This window comes from Microtus pennsylvanicus, chromosome 11, assembly GCF_037038515.1.
Source record: "Microtus pennsylvanicus isolate mMicPen1 chromosome 11, mMicPen1.hap1, whole genome shotgun sequence".
Taxonomy (NCBI): domain Eukaryota; kingdom Metazoa; phylum Chordata; class Mammalia; order Rodentia; family Cricetidae; genus Microtus; species Microtus pennsylvanicus.
Window position 1 is genome coordinate 25,181,475 of NC_134589.1, and position 19,156 is coordinate 25,200,630.

Below are 19,156 nucleotides of genomic sequence, written 5' to 3' on the forward strand. Positions count from 1 at the left end.
GGCCTCCTATGACAGACCCTCAAGTCCCAGGGAAGGCCTCCTATGACAGACCCCCAAGTCCCAGAAAGGCCTCCTACAACAGCCCAGGACCCGGAAGGGCCTCCTGTGACAGCCCCCTAAGACCCAGGGAAGGCCTCCTGCAACAGCCCAAGACCCGGGGAGAGCCTCCTGCAGCAGCCCCCAGAGTCCATATTAAAAGTGAATTCTAGGCTGGGGCATGGTGGTGCATGCCTTTAATCCCAGCACTCGGGAGGCAGAGGCAGAGGCAGGTGAATCCCTGTGAGTTTGAGGCCAGCCTGGGCTATAGTTCCAGGATAGCTAGGACTGTTACACAGGGAAACCCTGTCTCGAAATACCAAAAAAAAGTGAATTCTAGCTCCCCCAGATTTTTTGTGCCTTCATGAGGACATGACATCTGTAAGGGCAGGTGACTAGGGAGGAGGGTTTTTAGGAAGGAAAGCAAGAATTCAGAGATGGCTTGAAATAACCCAGAGAATAACCATAAGATGAAGAGTCCAGGGCTGGAGACTCGGCTGTCAGCACCTGTTGCTCTTCTGAAGGACTCGGGTTTGATTCCCACCCACACTGTGGTTCACCGTCACCAGCAACTCTAGCTCCAGACCTGATGCCCTTTCCTGAACATAAGTACGAGGCACACACGTGGCAGAGATTTAAACTTAGGCACAGTTTTACACATAAATCTTAAAAGACAAGAGTCCATAAAACATATTTTATTTTTATCACGAAGAAGTTTTCCCACCCCTTCCACAGCCCAGCACACCCCGGGGCGGGACACTGAGCTCTGAGCCCACCCAGGATCCGCTCCTGGGTAACTTTATGAAGAAGTTCTGCTATAGAAAATTGAGGCTTTGGGGAATCAAGTTCAAGGCCTAATCCAGGACTTCAAACTCTGCCCTTTCCTAAATGGTAAGGAGCTGGCACCTGTGTTTAGTACAGCGCTTGGCAGAGGATTCAGCATGTGCCATTCACAAGGTCCATCATGGCATGCAGAGGAACCAAGAGGGTGGCTGGGAAGACAGACAAGGGGCAGTGGCCAAGAGGGCTGGGCGAGATGATCGCCATCCTCTGCTCTGTGTCTGGAGAGCTCAAGGAGGCTGTCCCTATCAGGTCCCTAGTCGGGATGACTAAAGACAACGACTTGTGAATCTGAAGACAATGGACAGCCTCATTCTGAAGTGGAATTTTTCTCTATCTTCAAGAGGCCTGTCCCCAATGAGAGCCAAGTCACACATGCCACACCCGCACTTCAAATTCTTTTAGATCTCTACCAGACCACAGGGACGGAGCTAGGTACAGCAGGCGGGCTATGACTCCGGAGCGGGGTCAGGAGAAGGGGGCTTCCCACTGGCTGGCGTGGCAGCCTCATCCTCGTGTTGCTGTTTGACATGCTGATCCAGCAGGGAAGTCAGCTGGGCAGGCTGGTGCTGAAGCAGGTAGCAGGTCTGGGCCACAAGGCAAGTGAGTCCTCCAACCAACTCCCTTTGCAGCAGGTCCAGGCTAGGCAGCTTGGCATAGTCTACGAGCCCCTGCCTGCTGAGGATGGTGTCATCAATGCAGCCACCTGGAAGACCGCAGGGGCATTGGGTTCCTGAAAGTGCTCTTCTTGAGACATCACCCCAACCCAAGAACCTGCTCTCCAGTGCCCTCCCCCCTTCCAGCTGGCCCTAAAATCAGGGTCACACTTGTGCCTCATCCCACTTCTGCTGTTGGGCACCAATCCCCTCCTCCTTCCCTGAAAACAAGCACCTGGTCTCACACACCCTAACTTCTTTGGAGCAGGCTCCTGGAGTGCAGAAATGAGCTGCCGTCTAGATGGCACAGATGCACAGTGACGGAGATGGACGGGCTGCCACCTGCACGACACTACCGTGTGTCTAACCACTCAACTACACACTTGAACACCGGGAGGATGGTGTATCCCATGCTGTGTGTATTTTGCAATGAAATACTAGGGAAAGAAAACCTTGGAGTGTCAGGGGCGTGACTGTAAATATAAGTTTCTAGGAAATCTGAATTTTCTGGGGCCACAAGGAGTCTCCTCTACAGACTGAACCCCAATACAATGGTCACAGCACTGGTCCTCAGCCCTTTTTATTTGAGATACTTGTTTCCTTATTATTTTTCAGTGTTTTTACTTATTTATTGTGGGGGTGGGGAGGCGTGCACATACCACTCAGTTCTCTCCTCCCACTTTGTGGGTCATGGCAACTGAGCTCAGATCCTCAGGTCTGGCAGCAGGACCTTACCTGCTGAGCCACACTGCTGGTCTAAGAGATACTGATACCTTCACCAGTACCCACCACCTGACAGGTAAGACTCAGAGGGCCCGATGCCCCCTCCCCTCACTGGGAGACACCCTTGCTCCCGTTCCTCCAGCACAGAAATGATGTGGGGCGGTGACACAGCACAGGTATTCAGTGACACATCAGTCCCCAAGAATCATGGTGACTCAGGCCTCATCCACCAGAGGCTCTGCCACCCACCTACCTCACCCCAGCTCTAACCAGCAGGGCTGCCCACTCACCGAGCAGCGGCAGAAAAGGAACACTCTTTAAGATCCGCACCATTTCCTTGACCTTGGGCTCTTCACTGACGAGCAGCAGATTGTGCCCAACAAAAAGGGGTAGCAGGTTTTGGTATTTGGAATCTTCTAGAAAAGGCTTCAGGACCTGGGATCACAGGAAAGAATGGCTAATGGGGGGCAGGAAGGGAAAAGCCACATACCTTAGCCCCAGGCTGTACCTCAGAGTCTCCTCAGTCCCTACCCACAGTTAGGCACCAGACTAGGTAGCTTGTCTACTAGAGCAGAGGTCGGAAGTGTCCTGCAGGAGCAGCAGCTCCCAGGTCTCCTCAGCAGGCACGGGAGGAAGGCAGGCCTGAGTGGGGCAATACCTGGTTGGGGAAGACTTTTATCAAGATCTTGTGTTTCCGCAACTGGTGCCGCAGGAGAAGCTTGTCCTCTGCACTCATGGCCACGTTCTGGCAGACGGCAATCATCCGGTGGTCTCGAAACACTGCTGCTATGTCCCGACGAAGGAGATGGATGAGGCCTGACTCCTGCGGCAGGATGGGGTGAGGAGATATGAAGATCTCGGGGTACAATCCCCCCCCCAGGGACTGGGTGGTCAGTGGTGCCGGAATGCACAGGACTGGGGAACAGGTGGGCAGCCCGGCCCGAGGCCTACGATGTGGAACACCTCCACCATACACTTTCTGCTTCCACTGAGAACCGCAGGCTTCAGAGAGGGAGTCTGCAAACCTGAGAGCACCCGCCCTTCTCCAGACACCTTGGCAGGCAGCCTGTTACCATAGTTAACAAGAGGTACTTCAATTATAGGCTATAGTAATACAAGCCTGTAAAATGAATTACAGCTCCTCAGGAGGCTGAGGCAGGAGAATCAAAGGTTAAGCTTGAACTGCAGAGTGAGTTTAAGACTAAATTTTGAAACTTAGTAAGACGGTCTTGAAATAAAAGTTAAAATAAAGGCTCGGGACAGAGTTTGGTAGCAGAACACTTGTCTAGCATGTGTAAATAAACAGGTTCAACTCCCAGTGCCAAACATACACACACACACATACACACACAAACAAACACACACACATACACACACATACACACACACACACACACACACAATTACTTCAATTATCAATATCACCCTGTGCTAAGGTGAATTATTTTACCAATTTTATTATTATTAGTTCTTATTGTTTTTTGAGACAAGGTTTCTCCCTGTACCCCAGGCTGTCCTGGAATTCACCCTTTAGACCAGGCTAGCCTCCAACTCTGAGATCCACATGTCTCTGCTTCCTAAGTGCTACGATCAAACATGTATGTCACCACTGCCCAGCTCATTCTATCAATTTTCAGTATGTGATGGGAGGCTGGAAGATGAACCAGTGGGTAAAGGTACTTGACACCAAGCCTGAACGAAATGAGGCCAATCCCAAGAACCCAGGCTGGGCACTGGGTGCCTTTACCCTGACACCTCAGGACTTCATTTTCCCTTTTTAAAATTTACGTGTTATGAGTATTTGGTCTACATGTATGTCAGCAGTCCATGCATGCAATGCGCTGGGCAGCCAGAAGAGGGCACTGGATCTGGTGGCACTGGCATTACAGGGAGAGTTGTGAGTTGCTATGTGGGTGCTGAGGATCCCATCTCTGTAAGAACAAATAACTGCCGAGCCATCTCTCCAGCCCTTAAACCCCTCCCACCTTTTTTTCTTCTTTTTTTAATATTTATTTATTTATTTATTATGTATACAATATTCTGTCTGTGTGTATGCCTGCAGGCCAGAAGAGGGCACCAGACCTCATTACAGATGGTTGTGAGCCACCATGTGGTTGCTGGGAATTGAACTCAGGACCTCTGAAAGAGCAGGCAGTGCTCTTAACCGCTGATCCATCTCTCCAGCCCCCCCCCTTTTTTTCTTAAGACAAGGTCTCATTACAGTCCTGGGGGATATGGAACTCCAATATTCATAATAGCCAGAACCTGGAAACAACCTAGATGCCCCTCAACAGAAGAATGGATAAAGAAAATGTGGTACATTTGTACAATGAAGTATTACTCAGCAGTAAAAAAAAAAAATGGCATCTTGAAATTGGCAGGCAAATGACAGAAAGACAAACATGGTATGTACTCACTCACAAGTGGACATTAGACATAAAGCAAAGGATAACCAACCTATAATAGTCCATGACCCCAGAGAAGACAGGAAACAAGGAGAATCCTAAAAAAGGCATATATGGATCCCCCTGGGAAGGGCAAGTAGACAAGATCTCTTTAGTAAATTGGCAGCATGGGGGTGGTGGTGGTAGGGGAGCAGGGAGGGGAGAAGGGGAGCAGGGAGGAGAGCATGAGGGAGCAAGAAGATTGAGTTGGGTAAAGGACAGAGAGGGAGAGCAAGGAAAGAGATACATTGAAAGACAGAGCCATTGTGGGGCTAGCAAGAAACCAGGCACTAGGGAAACTTCCAGAAAACCACAAGGATGACCCCAGCTAGGAATCTAAGCAATAGTGGAGAGGGAACCTAAACTGCCCTTCCCCTGTAATCAGATTGATGACGACTTTAATCCTGGACAACTGATCCTCCGGCTTCCACCTCCTAAATGCAAAAGATTACAGGCCTGGGACACCACACCTAGCTTCTTCCTGTCCTTTTCAAAAGACAAAACACTTCTGTCGCCCCTTAGAGACACAGGGAGGCTTCAGCTCCTTTGAAACAGGAAAGGGCAGGGTGTGGCAGTCACACCTGTAATCTCAGCATCCAGGAGTTTGAGAAGAGCTTGGTTCTAAGACACCCCATCTCAAAAAAAAGAAAAAAAAAAGAAAAGAAAAGAAAAAAGAGGGGCTGGAGAGATGGCTCAGTGGTTAAGAGTATTGCCTGCTCTTCCAAAGTTCCTGAGTTCAATTCCCAGCAACCACATGGTGGTTCACAACCATCTGTAATGACGTCTGATGCCCTCTTCTGGCCTGCAGACATAAAGACAGAATATTATATGAATAATAAATAAATAAAGTAAAAAAAAAAAAGAAAAGAAAAAAGAAAGAAAGAAAAGAAAAGAAAAGAAAGGCAGGAATAAAATCCCCCCAACCTGCTTAAGAGTTTTCGCATGTTTTTGGAGACAGATAAAAATTTTAAAATGCAGACAGCCCAGGCAGTTCAGAGCCCAACGTCGATGCAGAATCAAGTGCGTATTTTATTATAAAGAATCTGGGATGGGTGAGATGGCTCAGAGTAAAAGCATCTGCTGTGCAAAATTGACAATCTGAATGCAATCCCCAGAACCCACATCAAAAAGCTTCATGTGGGTCAGGCGGTGGCGGCGCACGCCTTGAATCCCAGCACTCAGAGGGCAGAGGCAGGTGGATCTCTGTGAGTTCGAGGCCAGCCTGGTCTACAGAGTAAGTTCCAGGGCAGCCAAAGTTACACTGAGAAACCCTGTCTTGAAAAAACAAGACAAACAAAAGAAACCTGATGTGGTTGCCTGTATCTGCACCCACAGCATTCCTGCAGCAAGATGCGGAGGCAGAAACAGAACTTGAACCTGTCTGACCAGACGCTTACAGGCAGCATGGATTAGGCAGCAGAAACAGACTACACAGTGGGAAGAGAGAACTGACTCCTCAAAGTTGCCCTCTGACCTCCACACACACATAACATACACACACACACACACACGTGCACGCACACACACACACGCACACACACACAGGGCTCCGAGTGGGAAAGGGCACTAATAGCGTGAGTACCTGCATGGCTTGGGGTCTAACTTATCAGCCTTCTAGCAAATAACATACACCAAGTCTCCTTACCTCCTTGGGGGGTTTGGGAGGAGGTGGCAGGCATCTGGGGTGGATGGCAGGTTTGGGAGGAATATACTCAGTTATAGCCATTAGCTTCTGCCGCTCAAAATGCATGACGCGACGGTGGCGGGTCACAGCCTTGGAGCCATGGCGCACGGTCTGGAGGGTGGGCAGCCATGCTGGAAGACGGCAACACAATCAGATACCGCTTATTATCTCCGACGGATGAAAAGAACACCCCCACCCCTACAAAGAAAGACACACAGACCTAGACGCGGCACAAACGTCTTCTCCTTCCAGCGGGGGACCTTATCAGTGGCTCCACCCCTTAAGACTCTCATTTCTCTGGCTTTGTAACTGTTGATTTTTGTTTTCAGACAGGATCTCTCATAGCCCAGGCTACCTTGAATTCACTACATAACTGAAGATGACCTGACCTGCCCACTCCACCTGAGTGCTGTTTAGGACTACAGGTATTTGCCTTTATGTCTGGTTGAAGTGTGTTGGGGATTAAATGCAGGGCTTCCGGAAATGCTAAGCAAGCATGCTAACAAGTTGATTACAGACCCAGCCCTCTAAAAGTCCTTCTTATGTGCAGTGTTAGAATTTTAAAAGTTATATGTATTTTTTAACCTGGTGATGTTGGCACACACCTTTAATCCCAGCTCTCTGGAGGCAGAGGCAGGTGCATCTCTGTGATTCGAGGCCAGCCTGGCCCTACAATGCCAGTTCCAGGGCAGCCAGAGATTGTTACCTGGAGAGACCCTGTCTCAAAAAAGACCACCACTGCAATTTCCAGGTATGGCAGAAAAAGGATCAGCTAGAAGGCTCTTGGAGACCGTGGAGGATTACCAGGGTGAGATGCTGTACGGTTAACGGCCGCAAGACCTCTTACGAGCGTCTGTGGAATGAGTTGGAACTGGACTGACTGTAAGCCCTACTCTGCAGATTGTCAGTGTTATTCTTGCCCTGCACTGAACTGGCCCCAACTCCAGTGTGCTTATCTGTAAAGATAACGCCTTCCTCCCAAGGTGCTTTTGCTGTAAGATTCAAATGAGGCAATGAGTGTAAAACAGTAACCGCAATCCCTGGTCAAAAGTACGGTGTCAAATCCACTCATTAAAGGCCTACCGGCGTCAGGCACCATGCCACTAACCAGCTAAAATGAATGGACACCGTGCTGCCCTCCATGGGGTTGAACAAACGAGACAGGCGCATTTGGCAAATGCAGAAGTAGACTGTGAACTAGCTAAGCGGGGGTGTAAATAAATAGGATACAAGCAAAGGATTTCACGAGGAACCTGCTTTACAAAACGAGGGTTGTGAGAGAAGACGGGGAGGCTGCATTCAGGCTGGCCTTAAGAAACGATATATTAAAATCCCAGCAAGGACTGAGCGAAGGGTTAGAAAAAAACCAAAGCAGAAATAAGATTGTCGTTGGTGGCACCGTCGCTGTCATTACCAGAGTGTGTATGGGGGAGAGGGTGGGGGTGGAGGGGATGTCTCAGGGAACTGGACCCAATCAGATCTGAGACCCGGCTAGTGGCGGGGTCACCGAGGGAAGGGTTGGAGGGAAAGGAGGGAGGGAGCTAGAGAGCGCTGGCCTGTCCGCGGTCAGGCCCTGGGTCTCTCCTTACCCGCCCGGGGCGGGAGACCTCCTCGAAGTATCCCCGCCACCGCCGCAGCCATCGCTACAGGAAGTTCCCACGAGCGCTGCGCGGAGACGGAAGGAGCTAAGGATTGTGGGGCTGCAAGGAAAGCCCAGGGCCGGAAACAATGGGTGAGCCGCCGGATAAAGCCGCTATCCGCATGCGTAGAGTCGGGCCTATAGTGCCCGCCCCCACGCCTACGTGGCGTCCCGTCTCCTAGCAACGACGCGAGACCGCAAGCAACCGTACTTTTCATCCCTCAGGTCTTTTCAGTTTGCGGCCAGTGAAGTCACGCCAACAACTTCTAACTCCAGATCCTTCGCTCCGATTTATCCCGGTCTTCCACCGCACACCCAATAATTGACTCTGAACCAAACGTCCCTGTCCTTGTCTCCTCAATCTTCCCTCCAAACTGGGTTTAGTGACCCGCCAGCTAAGCTTCTCTGCTCCTCTTCGTCCACCCCCTGCCTCAAGCAGCCGCTATTTACTTTAGGTCATGCCAAGAAGTGAGCAGGAAGGTGAGCGGGTAGCAGAACAATTGGACGACAGTCGGGTCAGGTTTCCGAGAATGAAGACAAGTGACAAAGGGGCTGCCCTTCTTTTCACAGCTAAGAAGGCTGCCCAGAGCACCAAGGAAGAGGAAGTCCCCATCACCGAAGCCCTTATCACCAAGAGGAACTTGAACTTCCCTGAGGATGAAGACCTGTCAGAAAAGATGTGAGTGCAGGCGAAGGGAAGGGGTAACTGAACACTGAAGCGCAGATGTTCAGTTTGCTGAGCTGCATGGATTCTGGGACTCATTTTTGTCTCTTTAGTTACACCGTACTCCAGCCAGTAGTAATTCCCAGTTGGTTTTTCTTTCTTTCCTTCTTTTTCTTTTTTAAAGATTTATTTATTATGTATACAGTGTTCTGCCTGCAGGCCAGAAGAGGGCACCAGATCTCATTACAGATGGTTGTGAGCCACCATGTGGTTACTGGGAATTGAACTCAGGACCTCTGGAAAAGCAGTCAGTGCTCTTAACCTCTGAGCCATCTTTCCAGCCCTCTTTTTCTTTTTTGTTTTGTTTTTTCAAGACAGGGTTTCTCTGTATGATTTTTCCTTCCTTAGGATGGTTCTTTTTTCATTATCCTCAGCTGCCTTGGAGAATGCTCTGGCAAACTCAGAAATTCTCCGTTCAGTTCTCAATCCGGCCTCCCCGCACTCTTATTGCCCAATTGATCATTATAAATTATAAATCTAGTTACTCCCTGGTTTGAAGCTTCCTCCGCAACCTACTATATCCAGAATAAAATCCAAACAGCACGAACCGAAATATTTCCAGCCACACCTAAGTGTGTAATTTCTCACGCCACGTTTTTGCACCTTGTTACTTAGAAGTGGGAGCAGCTTGACATCACCTGGTTTCTTGTCAGAAATGAAGACTCACCACCGGGGGAGGGAATTAGCTCACTTGACAGAGTGCTAAGCACCACATAAAACCAGCTTTCAGGGCTGAGGAGATGGCTCAGAGGTTAAGAGCACTGGCTGCTCTTTCAGAGGTCCTGAGTTCAATTCCCAGCAACCACATGGTGGCTCACAACCATCTATAATAAGGTAAGACGCCCTCTTCTGGCCTATAGAGGTATATGCAGACAGAATACTGTATGTGTGTGTGTGTGTATATATATATATATATATATTAAGTATTTTAAAAAGACAGTGATTATTTTTTTTAAAAAAGTGGCTTTCATGTAATCTCAGCACTCAAGAAGTAGAGGCAAGAAGATCAGAAGTTCAAGACCATCCTCCTCAGCTACATAGTGAGTCTGAAGCCACCCTGGGCTACATGAAGCCCTGGCTTTAAGAGAAAGAAAAAAAGATACCCATCTCAAACCTACTAAGTTAGAATCTGCATCTTCCAGTACACAAAGTATTCCCAGAAACATTCAAGTTCAAGACAGGCTGAATTAATACACACATGTACTATTTGTTCTGCCTGAAATGCCTCGTCCTCATCTCTCTTCCATTGCCTACCCATTGGTTACCACCTCTAGGAAGCCGGTCCTGATTCCTCCACTCTGGAGTTGGTGCCCACTTTCATCTCTTTTTGCCCCACCCCCTGCCAAGACAGGGTTTCTCTGTGTAACAGTCATGGCTGTCCTGGAACTCACTGAGATCTGCCTGCCTTCCAAGTGCTGGGATTAAAGGTGTGTGCACCACCACCACTCAGTTAAAATACAATACATTATTTTGTTTTTGTTTTTTTGAGACAGGTTTTCTCTGTATAGCCTTTGAAGCCTGTCCTGAGACCCACTCTGTAGACCAGGCTGGCCTCGGATTTAACAGAGACTGCCTGCCTCTGCCTCCCGAGTGCTGGGGTTAAAGATGTGAGCCACCTCTGTCTGGCCCACTTCCATTCCTTGTACCTGACTCTGGCATCCACTTGGCCATAGCTATGTGGCTGGCTTCCCTGATAGTGACGGGCAAGGATCCATGCCATTACTCTGGAGGGTACTCAGTAAGAATTAATGAATGGATGGATGGAACAAGTGACTTCCCTCCATGGGTGACTCAAAACGGAGTGAAGAAGATTCTTCTAGAAGCTATGAGAATATTTCTGCATCTATCCCCACCCTACCTCTGCCATCCAAACTGACCAAGGAAGGCTTCTCTTGTTCCGAATCTCCAGGAACCATGAGCAGTCACCCCCCTTTATCCAGAGGGCCCTTCGTCAGCTTTTGCTCTGGGTCAAGAAGCTGTTCTTGGCATAGCATCAAAACCATTCAGCTCCCTTCCTTTCCTTGAGACAAGTCTTCTCCTCTCCCCTCCCTCCCGCCGCTCACTAACAGGCCGCAGGTGTGACCCCTAGTGCACTATTTTGCTCACTCTCCTCCAGGTTTCACACTCTTGATGAACTCGAGACTGTCCGCCTGGATCGGGAAGGGATTACTGCGATCAGCAATTTGGAGGGCCTCCGGAATATTCACAGCCTCTACCTGCAATTGGTAAAGTCTTGCTCCCATGCCTCCTGTTCTCTCCCTAGTGTGTTTGAAAACCGCTGAACGGTTTATATCTTTGCATTTCTGGTGTTAGGTGCCGTTAATTCCAGCACTTGGAAGGTAGAGGCAAGCAGATCTCTGTGAGTTCAAGGCCAGCCTGGTCTACAAAGCAAGTTCCAGGACAGCCAGGGCTACACAGTGAAACCCTGTTTTGAAAAACAAACAAACAAACAAAAACCCCAAACAAACCAAAATTTCCTACCCCAACCCCACCAAGAGCTCCTGAACATGCTGGAGTCACCACTCCAGCTGGGGACAGTGGTATGTGCCAGTCCCTTGAGTACTCAAGAGGCTAAAGTGGAAGGATCTCAAGACTGAGGTCAGCCTGGGCTACATAGGAAGTTCCACATACTTACTTTCTCTCTCTCTCTCTCTCTCTCTCTCTCTCTCTCTCTCTCTCTCTCTCCCTCACACACACACACACACACACACACACACACACACGTGCATGCAAATAAATAAGCATCATTAAAAATGTTCAAATAATAAAAAAATGTTCAAATAAGTGCTCATTTACTGTTTTGATAAAAAAGATTTTTCCTGTATCCTATGTCCCCCAGATGTTTGGGAGGCTGTGCAGGGGTGGCTGGGTCATCTTCAGCTTTTCCTATGACGAACAGAGCCAAAGCCCTTCAAGTTCTATGCAAAACCTTGTGAGCCAACTCAAATAGAGTCATTGCTCTTCCCGGTTCACAGGCCACCAAGGAGGCCTGTTCCATTTCTCTACTGGCCACTTGATTTCCTTCTCTTGAGTCTCCTCTAGTCCTTTGGTTCTGCTCATTGGACTAGCTCCAAGTTCACCCATTAGCCACTGACCAGAGAAAAGAAATCACCTTCCCCAGGTAATGGCATCTAGCCACAGTCAGGCTGAGTGGTCATTTCTCAAAGCAGAGTGGCTGCAGCTGAGACTAGGCATGGTCTTAGGGCTTCATCCCCTTAAAAGGATTCCCCACCCAGCTGACCTTAAACTTGTTTTCCCCACCTTGGTTTCATCCCACAGAATAAGATCCAGCGGATTGAGAACTTGGCATGCATCACCTCCCTGCGGTATGTGGCACCAAGACAGCAAAGGAGTAAGGCGTTGGGTGGTGAGAGACCGGCTACTCCCCTAGAACTGTCTGGGGGCTCTCCAAGCCTGGCTCTTTGCCAGCTGAGACAGCTGGCTCTGCTCTCCTCACCCCACTCTGTGCCCCCACTTGTCGGCTAGCTGCCTACACAGGGGAGCCCTCCCTCCTCCAGCAGTCTTTCCTCCCTCTTCCCCTGCAGCTTCCTGTCTCTGGCAGGAAACCAAATCAGGCAGGTGGAAAACCTCCTTGACCTCCAGTACCTCCAGTTTCTGGACCTTTCTGAGAACCTGATAGAAGTCCTAAAGCTAGGTAGGAGCGCCACACATGCCCTGGCTCATGGAGTGGGTCCCAAGTGGCATCCTTCCTCCTTGTGGTTTTGCTTCTCTCCCTGGTGGTGGTGGTGGGGGGGTGGCAGAGCGGGCATGAGCCCCTCACTCATTCTTTCTACCTCACAGACGAGTTCCCCCAGAGCCTTCTCATCCTCAACCTGTGTGGAAACCCTTGCACCACCCAGGATGGCTACAGGTGAGGAGGGTAGGGGTAAAGAAGTGCTAGATGAGCCCCGCCCACTGCTCCAGGAAGCCGCTCTCCGCCTGCCTCCCTGGGCCCTCTGCCCCTACACTGATCTGTCCCTTTCTATCCAGCACCTCACAAGCCTTTTGCTCTTTGGGTTGACCCCAGGTCCATTCCCTAGTCTCGGGGTCATACCCACCCAGGTATGGGCACTGAAGCACACGTCACTGTATTGTCCCAGGCTCTACACCACGCATGCCCTCATGGGTGACCTCTGCTCCTTCTGCCTTACAGGAAGACGGTGATAGAAGCCCTGCCACTGCTCTTGGACCTGGACAAACAGCCTATAATTGAGCGCTGGACCTCCGACGAAGAGGACAAATCCTCAGATGAGGAGGAGGAATTTCCAGAGCTGAATGGCCCGTTCTGCGCAGAGCGAGGTGATTATTTCCAGGCTTGTGGCCTCCCCAGGTTCGCATTGCCCTAGGAGAGGGGTAATGGCACCGGCACTGTCCTAGAAAGCTAGGTCTGCACGATCTCTCAGCTCTGCAGTCGTCTCTACTCCAGGCCCTTCATGTTCCCGAGTGCCAGTCAGGACAGTGGAAGGTGATATCTTCCCTGCGTGGCTCAGGGGTTACTTACTCACTTTTCATCAGCCACAGGGCCACCTGCTACTCATGACGGAGTGAGTGTCTATGGCCCTCCTCTGTCTGGAATTGGCAGGATCTAATTCGAGGATGCGGGGTCCCATCTCTTCCCAGCGCCAGCCTGATACTTATTCTACTAGGGATGCCAGGAGGTTTACCAAAGACATACCTGAGCCCAAGGCCCTCCTGCCGAGCTCAGGGCTCTGCTTTTCCTCCCCCAGGGTTCTTCAAGGACTTGGAGAAGGAACTGCAGCAGCATCAGGAGCAAAGGCAGCAGGAGGTCCTGGCAGAGCACTTGTCCAGGATGGAGACTCAGCCTGTCCTCACTGACCTGCCCATCCTGCCTGCAGTGCCCATGGCTGGGGATGGCAGCTCTGCTGTTACTGTGCAGTCCGAGAAAGAGTCGGCTCCTAAGGCCGCCTCCTCAACCGAGACCACCTCTTCTACCACGAAACCAGTGCCCAGGAGCCACAAAAGCTCTGTCCGGGTGAGGAAGAGGGCGCCAGCAGCCACAGCCACAGCCAAGACCTCTCTGGCTGCAGCCCCCAATAAGACAAAAACTACACCCAGAAGAAACACCAAGTAGCGCACAGCCTCTGTGCACTTGCCCTCCTTCCCGGGCCCCTCCCTCACTAGTGGCAGGAGCCCCAGCTTCCAATAAAGCATCTTAGGGCTTAGAATGCTTTTTCATGTCACGTGGGGTAAGTCAAGGAAAGGAACGAAAACCAGATGTCAAAAACACAATCCCCAAAAGCAGCTTAACGCTTAACCTTTCAAGAACGACCAAGAGGGCTGGGTTCCCAGTGGGCTCGCTGCTCCTCTAGTGGGCAAGAAGTGGAGATCACCTCACAAAGCTTTGTGGTGTTTTGTTTTGTTTTTTGGGTTTTGGTTTTGATTTTTTGAGACAGTGTTTCTTTGTAGCTTTGGGGTCTGTCCTGGAACTAGCTCTTGTAGACCAGGTTGGCCTCAAACTCACAGAGATCCACCTGCCTCTGCCTCCCGAGTGCTGGGATTAAAGGCGTGTGCCAGCTTCTTGTTTTGTTTTTAAGATAGGGCCTCACTGTGTAATCTTGGCTGGCCTGGAGCTCACTAGGTAGACCAGGCTTGCCTGGAACTCACAGAAATCCACTTGCCTCTGCCTCCTGAGTAGTTGGATTAAAGACTGCGTCACCATGCAGTCCAAGCTAAGGACTAAACCCTTGCTTTTCATGTCATATGGTGTCCCCAAATGCAGCCAGCTCTCATGAGGCATCTTGGATCTTCATGCAAACATGCATGAATTAGGACCCATCACACCCATCATCAGGGGTTATGGCTTGGCACCACAGCTCCAGCAACCAGTCTGCTGGGAACTGCCCTTGCCCTGGCTCATCTCTCCCCAATACCCGAGATTCAATTCACTGAATAAGGAAATAAAACATATTTATTAAGCCAAAGGTGTACCAGCCACCCAGAACCTGGATGAGCGGTGTGAAGGGGATGACTGTGACCCCCACCCCCACGGCACAGGGCAGCTGGCCCCAAAGCTCCTACACCCAGCAGGCCAAGAGGGGCTGTACACTTAAGCATAAGCCTGGTGCTCCTTCTCCACAAAGGCTTGGAAGAGGCCGCTCAGCCTGTGGGGAGGCAGGGTCTGTTCACCAGTTAGTAGTTTTCTGAGAGCCTCCAAGCCCTCCAGCTCCAAACTCTTTTGCTTTTGCTGGACACATTTTCCCTGATCCTGCCAGGAAAGGTAGAGGTAAGGAATGTGGACCCCCCCTCCTCCATGCAGGAGAAACCCGAGACTAGCTGAAGACCCCACCTACCCCCAGCTCTGCCCTTTAGAGTCCAGACTATCTGGAAGGTATTTCCTACCTGCCCCTCCTCCATCAGCCCCAGGGCTGCCTGGTGTCCACGATAGAGCAAGTGCCGCCGATCCACCTGTGTCTGGAATCGGGGGAGGATCCGAACAGGGTCCTGGGCTCCAAAAGTGGGGGACAGCACCTGGGGGGCCTGGGCCACCCCTGTTTCAAAGATGAAAGGTTTGAATACCGACCTAATGAGACACAGATGGAAGGACCGAAGTAGCAGCAGGGCACATGTCCTGCCATGTCCCCTGGCCAGTGTGTCCTCTTCACCCTCACCTGGATGGGTCTGGTGTGGCAGTGAGGAAATGGACACAGGGCTTTGAGGGATCCTGGGGCAGGACCGACACCATACTGGCGGTGGTGCGGAAGCCTCCAGAGTCCATGCAGATGCCGCTTTCCTTGTTCCTGAGAATGTCCATCATCACCTCTGCCGTGATACTCCCTGCAAAGGAGAGTGTGAGAGAGACTCCCAGCTAGGGTGCCGTGGCCCCCTTGCCCACCACCCACAGACCTTGCCATTGCTGTAGCAGCTCACGCCCAGCCCGGAAGCGGGCCTTGGCAGCTTCCATCCGCACAGGTTGCTGGGTCAGGGAGAAGACCTCTGCAAAGTCGAAGGTGCCCTGTCCAGTCCACCAACCCTGGGCCTTGGCGTGGCTTCGGAGCTCTGGGTGTTCTGCTGAGATGTCTGTGCCAATGCTCAGCTGGTTAGAAATGTTCCGGGCGCCTCCTGTGGAAGAAGAGGGGTTTATTCATCTAACATGGTGCACCCGCTGTATGCCAAATCCTGGGGGAGGTGCTTAGATTACGGTTTTAAGAAGCACAACCTGCCCTCAAGGGACCTACAGTGATGAGACAGACAGATCAGTCAGAGCTAAGTCATAGGGAGGGACAAGATGGCAAAGTGTCAGTTGCTTTCATATGAGAGGTCCAGGAAGGCTCTGGAAAGGGCAGACTAAAGCATGGGAGCATCTGGCCAGGAAGAGTTCCTAAGTGGGCTCATTTCCAGTTTCCCAGGGTATCACTGCCCAAGGCTGTCAGGGAGGACAAAAGTGGGAGCCTCCAGAAACGGAGGGCGGTACCTGGGGAGGTCGAGGCTCCCCCTCGGAGGCAGGCTCTACGCTAGACTCCTACCCTGGATCCGCTGAGCAGCCCACAGCTTCCCGGCTGTCTCCAGCACCCACGCCTCTGTCCGGTCAGCCAGTAGGAAGGTGTTGTGATAGCAGAAAGGCACAGGGTCCTCCCGGCAGCTGCCCCCCTGCCCATAGCGGTCCAGCAAGCCTGCAATCACGTGCACAGCCTCCTGGGCAGTACTGCTCCGCTCCAAAGCCAGCCTGTCGGAGAGGTCAGAGGACAGAGATGATCCAGAGAGGTTTGATGAACAGCCCATGTGGCACAGCAAGCCCTGCAGCAACAATGGCATTGCATTCGGCACCCACCTGTGATCCCAACAAAGAGGTGGAGGCAGGAGGATCAGAAGTTCAACTCCAGACTCCTTATCTCAAAACTGACAAAAATACCAAAGCAAAATGAAAAATCAGCCGGATGTGGCGGCATACACCTGTAACCCCAGCACTTGGGAAGCAGAGGCCGGTGGATCTCTCTGCGTTCAGGGACAGCCTGGTCTACCTAGTAAATTCTAGATCAGTCAGGGATACAATAGGAAGTCTCAAAAACCAAAACAAAACAAAACAAGAAAAAAAAATGAAAAAGCCATTCGCCAGTGGTTTCCAAGCTTTAAAGTGAGAGTTCCACGGAAAGGTCTGGAACACCGTTTCCAAGGAAGAACTGCCCAAACTCCTCCTCAGTCTGAGCTGCCCCACCTTTATCAGTTTCTATAAACCAGAACTCTATGAGAGATTTCAGTTAACAAAAATAGTACTGAAAAAAAATATTAAATCACTCTGGGCCAAAGGAGGCTCTTTATCAGGCTTGGTGGCCCAGGCCTTTAATCCTGTACTTGGGAGACCAAAGCAGGATCTCTGAGGTCAAGGTCAGCCTGATCTACAGAGAAAGTGCCAGGACAGACAGGGCTGTTACACAGAGAAACCCTGTCTTGAAAAAATCAAATAAGAAGAAAGAAGGAGAAGGAGGAGGAAGAAAGAAAGAAAGAAAGAGAGAGAGAAAGAAAGAAGAAAGAAAGAAAGAAAAGAAAGAAAGAAAGAAAGAAAGAAAGAAAGAAAGAAAGAAAGAAAGAAGGAAAGGTGCACACAGCTTCTTAGAGAGGCCACAGGACGAGGTCAACAGAGATGCAAGCCCATTGAACCCGAGTGTTAGGAGAGAGGGTGGGCATGAAGAACGGGTCTGTACCTGAGTAGATCCATACCCAGAAGGGCTTCCCCCTCCCCAACAGGCTCTTTGGTCCACACTGCTTCGTTGCCAATGCAGACCCCGTGTTCGTTGGCTCCCATCTCAGCCCCCCACAGCCAAGAAGGGCGGCTCAGAATCACAGCATGTGTCTTCAACACCTGTTCCACTTCGATGTAGGTGCACTGGAGGTAAAGAAAAGAAGAATTCACAGGAAAAAAAAAATCTAGAACCTGCATTGCCCTGGCACTCTGTCGACCACTTTATATAATGGCCTTAAGAAAGGTCTTGTGCTCAGGTCACACATGAGTAAACTGAGTTAGCAGGGGCTAACTAGACTCAAGGTTCAGGTTGGTGGACTTGAAGTCCATACTCTTCTGCCAATGTCCCAGGTACACAAAAAGGAAGGTCTTGGAACAAGGTCTAAACCTCCCAGCTCCTTTTAAGTCCTAACCCACCTGGAGCCGGCTCCCAGGGGTGTGAGTGCCTGCGGGTATAAACACCACCTCCTGCACCTCATCTCTGGGGCGGTCCGAGTTCTTTGCAAAGATCACAGCTGGGATGGCAGAGGCAGGGGGCACAGAGACAAAGCAGTCGCAGGAACAAGGGGCGTCAGGGCTCGACGAGGCCATCTGCGAAGAGGCGGGAATGATTATGTCCCTCCAAGGCCACCTCTCCACAATCCTGGCCACCGGTGGGGCACAGAATCCGTGCCAGTCGCTTGGGGACAACAGCACTGTGTGCACACTCAGAGCACACTGTACACTAACTAGGCACTCGGCTTAGAGTCAGCAGACAACGCAGACTCTGCGAGCTAGAACCGTCTCCCTTGGAAACCTAGCCCTTCCAGGCTGTAGGGTCGTTTCTAGGCACTGTAAGAATCCCACGCTCCCGCGCATGCCCACATTAGCGCTCCTCTTCCGTACAACCCCTTCCAAATCTTCAGTACCTCCACCTCTCACCCGTTCTGCTTTCAAGACCCTCAAACTCGGTTCTGGGAACCACCGCCTCCGCTTCAGGTCAAAACTGCTCCTCTGGACCCAGGTTCCCAGGTGACCTGGAAGGCCTTTGTCCCCGGAGGCGGGGCCGAAACAGAACACCTGCAATCCCAACGTTTCCCACGAGGGTGCGCGCTAGCTAGCACTACTTCTTGGAACTAAGTTGTCTTCCTAATCCTGCCTGGGTGTCCTGGACTTCCTGTTCAGTCTTATCAGAGAGAGTCACTGTTAGGAGGTGGAGCTGAAGGAGAAAAGAAGGCTCTGAGTGAAAAGAGAGTATTCATAAAATAGCCAACGGTGCTGGGGATTCTGGAGATGAAGGGAGAACTTTAGCTGCCTGCATCCTGACTTGAATTCCCAAGATTCAATCCCAGTAAAATGCACAGCACAAGACATGATGCCTAGGAATATCTTAGGTTACTGTAGCATTCATTTTACCAATTTTTTTTTTTTTTGGTTTTTCGAGACAGGGTTTCTCTGTGGTTTTGGAGCCTGTCCTGGAACTAGCTCTTGTAGACCAGGCTGGTCTCGAACTCACAGAGATCCGCCTGCCTCTGCCTCCCAAGTGCTGGGATTAAAGGCGTGCGCCACCACCGCCCGGCCATTTTACCAATTTTTAAAAAAATTATTTTTAGAGGCTAGAGAGATAACTCAGCACTTAAGGGCACTGGCTGCTCTTGCAGAGGCCCTGGGTTTGATTTCCAGCACCCACACAGTGGTTCATAGCTGTCTGTAATTCCATTTTCAGGGAATCC

At 50.7% G+C, this 19,156-nt stretch overlaps 3 protein-coding genes across 4 annotated transcripts; 1 reads left to right on the forward strand and 2 right to left on the reverse strand.

Annotated features, from left to right (window-relative positions):
• Window positions 1–716: 716 nt before the first annotated feature.
• Mrpl10 (mitochondrial ribosomal protein L10) lies at window positions 717–8,094 on the reverse strand. The gene is made up of 5 exons (XM_075990931.1): window positions 7,973–8,094; window positions 6,345–6,514; window positions 2,914–3,078; window positions 2,546–2,690; window positions 717–1,582 (listed from the first exon to the last, which is right to left on the reverse strand). Exons 1-5 carry the CDS (start codon window positions 8,022–8,024, stop codon window positions 1,326–1,328), a joined length of 789 nt encoding a protein of 262 aa, XP_075847046.1. The 5' UTR covers window positions 8,025–8,094; the 3' UTR covers window positions 717–1,325.
• Window positions 8,095–8,247: 153 nt separating this feature from the next.
• On the forward strand, window positions 8,248–14,685 carry Lrrc46 (leucine rich repeat containing 46). Its single transcript, XM_075990930.1, has 8 exons — window positions 8,248–8,502; window positions 8,593–8,701; window positions 10,863–10,971; window positions 12,026–12,072; window positions 12,292–12,401; window positions 12,548–12,617; window positions 12,900–13,045; window positions 13,474–14,685. The coding sequence occupies exons 1-8, from the start codon at window positions 8,481–8,483 to the stop codon at window positions 13,836–13,838; spliced, it is 978 nt and encodes a 325-aa protein (XP_075847045.1). The 5' UTR covers window positions 8,248–8,480; the 3' UTR covers window positions 13,839–14,685.
• On the reverse strand, window positions 14,658–18,506 carry Scrn2 (secernin 2). Of its 2 annotated transcripts, none has more exons than XM_075990928.1 (8): window positions 18,366–18,506; window positions 17,862–18,035; window positions 17,407–17,588; window positions 16,231–16,430; window positions 15,611–15,826; window positions 15,376–15,541; window positions 15,107–15,287; window positions 14,658–14,972 (listed from the first exon to the last, which is right to left on the reverse strand). In XM_075990928.1, exons 2-8 carry the CDS (start codon window positions 18,033–18,035, stop codon window positions 14,814–14,816), a joined length of 1,278 nt encoding a protein of 425 aa, XP_075847043.1. In that variant the 5' UTR covers window positions 18,366–18,506; the 3' UTR covers window positions 14,658–14,813. The 2 variants fall into 2 exon arrangements, with proteins under 2 accessions (XP_075847043.1, XP_075847042.1); XM_075990927.1 differs by having other exon boundaries at window positions 18,353–18,501.
• Between the last annotated feature and the right edge of the window lie 650 nt (window positions 18,507–19,156).